The 9,158-nt window shown below is 41.2% G+C and overlaps 1 protein-coding gene across 1 annotated transcript; it reads right to left on the bottom strand.

Annotated features, from left to right (window-relative positions):
* Positions 1–1,216: 1,216 nt before the first annotated feature.
* On the bottom strand, positions 1,217–8,942 carry SPATA18 (spermatogenesis associated 18; the record flags this gene model as incomplete). Its single annotated transcript, XM_010088214.1, has 7 exons — positions 1,217–1,262; positions 2,066–2,134; positions 2,484–2,607; positions 4,558–4,733; positions 5,279–5,437; positions 7,908–8,145; positions 8,808–8,942. Coding segments are annotated over 7 exons (947 nt in total), but the record flags the coding sequence as incomplete, so codon positions are not given.
* Positions 8,943–9,158: the final 216 nt, after the last annotated feature.

Genomic DNA, 9,158 nt, shown 5'->3' with positions numbered 1-9,158 from the left:
TTGTTTGTTTGTTTTGGGGTTTTTTTTTTGAGATAGGAATGTGGCGGGTTAGCCCTTGGCTCGGGGCCAAGCCACACACAAGTACACACCTGTGCTTTCATAAATAAATGTCAATGAAGTTCTGGGGATTGTGGAGTATTGGCAGTTTACGACTATTCTGTGCAACTTCTGCCTTGTAATTAGAAAATTCACTTTACCGCAAGGACATATTTAAAGGGATGCTATGTGAGACTGGCACATCCTAAGATTATTGCTGTTTTCTAAAATTCTAAATAAGCACCAGCTAACGAAATTTTTTTCAAGTAACAGCTAACTTCAACATTTTGCAACATTCACCAGTTTGGTTATATTAAACATCCTATCAAGATAAACTGCATTGTTTGGTATCGGTGGAAAACATTTTGGATGCAATAATTCCATCTCCATCTGCAGGATTACAGCATCGGTTCCTCAGTGCTCTGCAAATTTTGCCAAATGAGTACGATCCTCTATTGCATGCACTGGTGGTTTGGGGATTTTTCGCTTTGTTTTGTTTTTTAACTAGAAGGGCTGAATTAGTTTCTAAAATTATAAATAAGCCTTCTATAATCCTAAAACCCACACTGAACAAAAACTCCATTTGGTCTGACAATTGCCATTCAAATTATTGCAAGATTTGAGGTGTTCTTGAAGAGAAAAGGCACCAGTGAAGTTGTTGGATCCGGATGTACTGAATCACAGGAACATGTTCAGTTAACACCCTATTGAAGAAAAAGGCACATTTCAGTACAACAATTTTTTTCTAAATCTCTGAATTGGCTTGGCTTCAAGATGGGCACACATTCATACTGTTTGAAACCTCTCACTTCACCATCGCCACTTAGCTATCTCTATCTGAATTTTGAAAGGCATGGAGCCAGCTGGCATGCAGCTAACTGTCTCTCGCATGGGGGAGAGAACAAGTTTTACTTACTAGAGAACTGGCTGAAATAAAGGCAACCAGCAGGGAACTCATGACAGTGGTCTGAGTAGAGTGAAAAACAAGTTCTCCTCCAAGTCAGAAATTTCAGCCTTTTTCCACACACAGAAAAGAAAGGGGCTACCCATTTTAAAAATAAGATTTAGACAAATAATTTAGAATCAGAGACCTTCAGCATGTTATTTTGTCTCTTTGCTCAGTCATTCAAGGGCTTAATGTGAAAACTATGAGTCATTATGAACTAATACGCCCACTTACTTGGGCTTCCGCTTCTCCGTGGTGAAGAACTATGGCCTCGAGACAACTGCAAGAAAAACAGAAAAAGAAATTCAGGTGTGCTAAAGAACTGTACCCAAGAAAGGCACCTGGGGACCCATCAACATTCAGAAAACTTGCACATGTTACTCTGACAGTGCAGCTCCACTGCTACAAAGTCAAATTCAACAACTTCCTAGTTTTTCTTTCACACCCTGCACGCTCATGGAAGTGACTCTTACCCAAAGCCTCTCACATTTTCCATATTCACATTTTAAGTTGAGAGCACCTATGTCAATTTAATAAGATGGGCTAACAATTAGAAAAATATACATGATTTTTGCAGAATAATTTAAAATATTGTGTAACTATACCATATGCAGAACTCTAAGGTTTCACATATCTTACTAGCACCACCTCAGTTCTTCCCCTCCTGCCCACCTTACAGTGATTTTCTCCTCCTTTGAGGCAATAGAGAATAAATTTAGAATAGTACTTCCAGGAGGCAGGGACCAGGTGCTGCATCTGTACTGCAAGATTACTAAAACACTTACAGATGATGCAACTAGTTATTCAGAAGGGGGAGGTAGGGAGAAAGCATTCCAAGATCCACAGTTGATAATTCTGAGAATTTAACTATGGTTTAGGTCTCATACAGTATTTCCACTGATAATTATACCTGGCAATAACTACCTGTCAGTTCAGGTTCACCTCATTCCAGATCCAGCAAAGGCAATTATTCTTAGAATTAAAATGTACATGTGGCACATCAGCATTTTTAAAAGGTTGCCTACATTCTGAGTTTAAAATACTTGATGCTGTTTATGTTACAAGCATTCAGCTGGGACTTACATGACGAGATAGAAGAGGACTAGGGCTACGGCTGCGGCTTCTGCCTCTACTTCTGCTTCTGTGAGACCACTACAAGAGAAGAGTTTGACAAACCTCTTTTGAGAGAGGGCATTTAATAAACACAGACTTGGCAAGCAGACTTGCCATGCTGGAGACAAGGCTGGAGGACAGAGAGTAAACACAGTAAACTTTCTCCTTAGAACAGGCTCTACCAACAATCATACATCTGTGTAACAAATACATTAAGGCAAATGGAACTATTCATCCTAAATAGAGGAAGAGGCACTAAAGCCTAACTAATACTTGATATACAAAACTCCAGCCATATAGGGAACAATGAGGAATTTATCTTTTTAGATTTTAAAAGTGTTTAAATCCCATGACTTCCCTTAATGTGTCCCTTAACAAAAGTACATACCAGAGCTCCTCTTTTTGTGACTGCCTCTCCCTTCACAATTACAACATTATTTTCCATCAGAGCAGGCCATACATGATAGGCCACCAAGGCAGCTGTGAAATCAGAGTCAAAACTACGATGGTACCTGTTGAAACACAGTACAAGAAATATCTACATATAAGTGCCAAAAGATAAACAGGATGCTTCAAGTCATCAATGGTGATAAAAAGCAGAACACTAGTTACAGCTCATAGACATCTTTCTTGACAATATTTCTGTATCACAAAAATAAGCATTCTTCAAGTGAACCTGTAGAAGAAATGCATTTGTAAGACTTAGCAAAACATACTTTCTACTCATACCAAGAGACAGTCCAATAAACCCATCTCATATTTCAGAAGGCCACTAGACCACATTCTTGCACAAGCCCCACACAAGCCATGGTTCTTGGGTCCACTGACAGATTAAATCTCCTGAGCAGCATTTTGGCAAGCATAGTCACCTCATCTTCCTGAAATATCTTGCTAAAACAAGACCCCTATAATATGGAAATACTCTATCTCAATTATAAAGCTAAATCCTACTATCTTATGAGACATAAGAAGCAATTTTATTAGCAAGATCCTCAGATATTGGTGACGAAACAGTGACTTTTTAGCTAAGAAAAAATATTTTTAAGGTTTGTATTAACACAGCAGATACATATTACCTCCCTAAGTCTGCAGCATTGGCTGAATAATACATGCCTGGTTTTGTGGATTCAAACTCAAAACAAACACTAAATAACTGAAATAAAAAATAGCAATATACATCACTGATGTATATACAATAGCAATTTACATAAAACAATGCTGTAAACAGAGGCATCAAGCTCTGCATGGAGGAAGATATAGCATACAGTGAGGTTTGGCCAGCCCTTTTACAGAATGGTATCACACATAACAGAGCTACTTTAATTTCCATAGATTTTGCTCCATCTCTGTGTACCACATATATGTTTATACATATAAACATATCTGTGCCACATATTCACCTATACAGATGGATAGATGTGTGCATATGTCTCACACAGCAGCAAGTATAAACACATTACACCTGGTTTTTGAAGGCCACACACATGAAGTAGGTGGAGAAAGCATCCCAAAACTAAACCATAGCATTGCAGCCTTCTTAATTCAGCCAATAGCTTTGGGTCTCAAATAGCTAACTGCCCAGTATTTGGACAGGATCATTAACTAGTCACGTATGACTTTGCACTCTCCTGTTGAAGGGCTGCTTTTATCCTCTCTATTTGTCTCCTTGGCTTCTCAAGCTCTTCCCCATCTGGGTTCCATTTTATTTTAAATTATTATTAGAAATCACCTTATTGGTGTGGCTTTTCTTGCTTCTGAGAGCAATTTTTTTGGAGCTATCAATCCCATTAGTTTTCTTGAAGGCATGAAAGTAACCTACAGTTTTCCACCAACTAACAAAGCAGCCAACCCTGACCCTATGCAAAAAAGAAAAACTGTGTTATGGTGTGCATTTTTTACACAAAATTCCCTTTTTTTAAAGGCATTTTTCCTTTTGCTCAGCTCTAAACCAGAAGAGGTGGGAGTGTATTAAGATCTATTTGTTGTACAGCAGCCACAGCCTGGAGGTCACAGCACACATGCTGATGATCCTGGTATCAAGCACCAACTGCCAGATCTCAGTAATCATGACTTCTACAAAACAGGCCAGAAAGGAGGAACAAAGATGCATCCATTTTAGAAACACTGGAGGCAGACAGAGACTAAACAGGGAAAGGAAAGCTGATGATAATTTTCCTCTTAAAGGAAAAATTAAATATGCTCTACAGACTGAAGTTTATCCAGAAAGTTGCTCTGCTGTACATTAAAAAAAAGCTGTCAACGCTGGTCTACATCCCAGCACTTATATACCATCATAAACCTTGAAGACATACCAATTTCACTACCGAACAGGAATATATGCCCCAAATGAATGTTTATCATCATTATTATTACCTTTATATTAAGTAGGAAAGAAGCAGCCTATACAGCCTGATGCATTTTTTTTAATAGTAAGAATCTGACTGAAAATAAAGAGTTCTTACTTGGTCTCACTGAAAAGTTCTCCATCAGTACCAAAAGCAACATCAAGAGGAGGAATGAGTGTTTGCATCGAAAAAGCCACACGGCACAACTCTCGAATCAAACTGCTGATCACAATGAAATCAATTTCTGGTGGAAATGAAATCTTTGGGTTGATGTTCATGGAGCGAATTACTTCCTAAAAATAAACACAATTGAGTAATTTGAGCTCACTAACACTTTTATTCACTGGCAACTATGGAAATCTCTCCTAAATATTCTCAGCTTTCTATGAATATCAGTATAAGAAGCTTCCAGCAATGTTGTCGTAGGCTACCCCAGAAAATACTAGCTTCAGAAAGAATACACTGTTCTTCTAGAAAAAAGTATGAGCTACATCATTAACATCAGTCTTAGGAAGGAGATGCAGCTTTTCAGTAGAGCACAGAATTTCAGAAAAAATATGCAATTTAGCTCATATTTATTTGTTTAAAACAGTTACACTGTATCTTGCCAAAAATATTTTGGCAGACAGAGACATTCTAGTCACAGGCAAATAAAACAAGTGCTTGCTGGGCCATATCATAATATTATTTTGGAAAATAAACTGCTACAAGACATCAAATCCATGCAATAAACTTTTTTCCTTCTTCAGGTTACAGTGCATTTCTAATTTACACACTCCTAATTTATTAGCCACTGAAATAGATCAACAAGTCATTTCCCCATCTGCCCTTGACTTACATTGACACTGGCTTGAACATCATACAGATCCTCATGACGAAGTATGTAGTCCAGGACAGCGTCTTCAAGAGACTCAGGCCCAGAGTGACCTAGAGACAGGGTCTCTCTTACACGTATTTTAAACTGCCTATACGCCATCTTTGCTGCATGAAAAGACTCCTGCAAACATAAAGAACATCTACTGAAATTCCGGAGACTGAGATCAAATTTTTATCAGTGATCTGAGAGGATGAATTTAACTCAGTATCATCATTGTCAGAACTGAAAAGCTTCCCACAGTGACATAGTGGGATCAAGTGCACCCTCGGCAAGTTTGCAGATGACATCAAGCTGAGTGGTGCAGCTGACATGCTTGAGGGAACAGATGCCATCCAGAGGGGTCTGGAGAAGCTCGAGAAGTGACCCTGTGAACCTCATGAGGTTCAACAAAGCCAAGTGCAAGGTCCTGCACCTGGGTCAGGGCTAGCCCAGGTATCAATAAAGGCTGGAGGATGAAGAGATTGAGAGCAGCCCTGCAGAGAAGGACTTTGAGGTACTGGCGGATGAAAAGCTGGATGTGAGCCAGCAATGTGCACTCACAGCCCAGAAAGCCAACCATATCCTGGGCTGCATCAAAAGAAGCACAGCCAGCAAGTTGAGGGAGGTGATTCTGTCCCTCTACTCTGCTCTCATGACACTTCAGCTGGAGAACTGCATTCAGCTCTGGAGTCTCAGCACAGGAAAGACATGGACCTGCTGGAGCGGGTCTAGAGAAGAGCCACAAAAATTATCAGAGGATTGGAACACCTCTCCTATGAGGAAAGCTGAGAGAGTTGGTATTGCTCACCCTCCAGAAGAGAAGTCTGCAGGGAGACCTTACTGCAGCTTTTCAGCACTTAAAGGGGGCTTAAAAGAAAGATGGGGACAGACTTTTTAGTAGGGTCTGTAGCAATAGGACAAGGGGCAATGGTTTTAAACTAAAAGAAGGCAGATTCAGACTAGATGTATGGAAGACATTTTTTACAGTGAGGGTGGTGAAACACTGGAACAGTTTGCCCAAAGAGGTGGTAGATACCCCAGCCCTGGAAACATTCAAGGTCAGGTTGGTGGAGCTACAAGGGACGGGCTACAGTGGGGGACCTCGTAAGTAACTGCTAAGAGTTCCCCTAGCTCCAGGTCTGCTCCTGTAGTAAAAGAGGGGTTACAGCGGTGGCTCCTGTAAGTGACTGCTAAGAGTTCACCTCCACCCCCGGCTCCAAGGTTTTAGTAGCCTGAGGGGCGGGGGAAGGAGTACTACCAAGATGGTCCCTGTGAGAAACTGGAAGTTTCCCCAGCTTCAGGCTGAACCTGCCCCTGTCCAGGGCTGAGCCGACCAGCGCCTCTGCAAATGACATATTTAAGAGGGGGCACAGAACATGGGGGTGGGCGTGGCCCCGGGCAGGGCCTGGCCCAGGCGGACCGACCCGGCCATCCAGCTGCCTGCCCAGCTTCTCCTGTAAGCTGACCTGCCATAGCCCAAGCCTCCGCCGTGGCTCACCCGAGAGTGAGCTTCCTCTGGAGACAATAAAAGAACCTGCGGTGGAGAGAAGTGGGATCTGAGAGAGACAGCTACGCAGACACTCCAGTCAGTGAAAAGAAAACAAGAGGAAGGAGGTGCCCCAGAACAGAGATTCCCCTGCAGCATGGAGTCCATGAGAAGCTGAAGTAGCTGTGCCCAAAGGAGGCTGTGAATTTTGAGGAAAACTCACGCCGGAGACAAGCAGCTGTCGGAGGACTGTGACCCTGTGTGGGAAGGACTCAGGTTGGAGCAGTTTGTGAAGGACTCTCCTGTGAGAACGGACCCCATGCTGGAGCAGGGAAAGACTGTGAGGAGCCCTCCCCTGAGGAGGAAGAAGCGGAAGACTGACTGCACCCCCCATTCCCTGCCCCCCTGTGCCACCGTGGAAGGGGGGAGAAGGTTGAACAAAGCCTTTGGGCCTGGGAAGAAGGGAGGGATGGGGGAGAAGGACCTTTCTAAGATGTAGTTCTCTCTCTCATTATCTTGCTTTTGTTTTTGATTGTAAATAGTTAATAAATTCAATTGGTTTTTCTTGTTTTCCCAAGTCACGTCCCATGACCAGAAGTGGTGAGTGAGCCCTCCCTGTCCTTGCCTCAGCCCATGAGGTTTTTTAAACAATAGGCTGTCTAGTGGCTTTCTTTTAAAACTACAATGACCTTTAAAGGTCTCTTTGAACAAAAACTATTCTATGATTCTAAGACCAGAAAAGCACATAGTTACAGGCAAGAGAGGAGCATGATATGGAAAGATTTTTAACTTTCCAAAATGTAGTATTCTCAAAATAATTCATACAAAAATGAGGCAGTGTTGTTCAGTGCAGGAACCTACCTTTCAGAGCCATTCAGTCTTCCTATGCATCCCTTTTTTTAGATTACTGACCCTGTTATAATGTTGGGACAAGACAGACAGAAATGGGCACTAAATTGAGAGTTCAATGTAAAAGTGTGAGGGGAAAAAAGAAAAATCAAAAGGGAAAAAAGAAGATAAGTTTTCTTCATACTTTACAGAAATGCTAATTTGAATCCAATCCAGCCATAACATTTTATAAAACACTTCTGGTCTGTAAAACAATAAATGTTATTTTTTTCTTACCACAGCTGCAATGTATATTATCCTCTGGACCATCTCCAAGTCACTGATGTACGTCCTCAAAATGGTCTCTGCATCCACACGTTCTTGAGCATAAATGTCACCAAAGCGAGCTACCAGGCAGGTGCGACGCGAAGCATTTGTACGTCTGGCTCGGCCAGGTGAGCAGCTCCTCAGGGGAAGTGGACTAGATGACCTGCTCTCACCGCGCCTTGGGGAAGGAGAGGAGCTCCGTGCAAGCCTATGACAGACAGGTAAAGAAGCATAAGGTCACTTCACCATCCTCAGATGCTTTTGCCTAGTGTACAGAGTTTTGTGACAATTTAATTATCAAGGTACACTGAGGTTTTGAGTCAATATAATTAAAGAAGTAAAGCTGTAGCTGGCTAGCCTAATATGAAGACATTTGTGTCAATACATTTTATGGGCTAGAACCTGAACAATAAAATCAAAGTAATTCCTAAAGTGTGTACAGCCAGGCACTTTGTCCCAGGGAAACACACTTTTAACTAGTAATATTTTGGAGATTTACTCCTCTTCTAGTACCACTGAAGAGTTGTAAATTCAAACAAATGAGAACATAACAACGCATTCTGCTCTGTAATGGTAAAATATTCAAAGAGAACTTAAAAAACCTAACTATCTCTTTTTATCCAGTACAGTTGCTCTCAATGTATTTTGTAAAGCTGTTCTCTTGCTGTTTTTCCAGAAACTTAATACAGCTGCCTGAAATTAAAACATTTGGGCAGTAGGAGAAATCAGTTAGAGAGTTTATGTTGCTTTACAACAAAGTACAAAAGCTTAGTTTGTATTAATGCTTTAATTTAAAATGAGCAGGGAATTCATGCTACCTAACATGAACAACTTCTCTGATTCAGTGACTTCTCTGAATAACACTCCTACCTGCTCTGGAGAACAGATTTTTGGGCATCCAGGATAGAAATCTCATCCCGCAGCGTTTCAATCTGCTGCTCGTAGTCATTCAGACGATCTAACTTCCTCAGGGCATCCTTCTCTTGGGCACGGGAAGTCTTCAGACTTAACCATACAGAATAAAGTCAGTCACAAGATGTCCTTCTGCCAATGCAAACCATCTATCAATTAATCCTTATAATCAAATAAAAATAACAGAAAAAGAGGAGAAACACTGAGCAAGCTCCTTCTGCTGAAATACAGGGAAATCAACAGTTTAAAAAAAGCATACTCCAAAGCATACTCTTAAAATAACTTGACAGGCTTGAGAGGTGGGCCAAT

This window comes from Pterocles gutturalis, unplaced genomic scaffold, assembly GCF_000699245.1.
Source record: "Pterocles gutturalis isolate BGI_N339 unplaced genomic scaffold, ASM69924v1 scaffold5952, whole genome shotgun sequence".
Lineage (NCBI taxonomy): Eukaryota > Metazoa > Chordata > Aves > Pterocliformes > Pteroclidae > Pterocles > Pterocles gutturalis.
The sequence above is the reverse complement of the archived record's forward strand: the minus strand, read 5'-3'. Positions and strand labels throughout refer to the sequence as shown.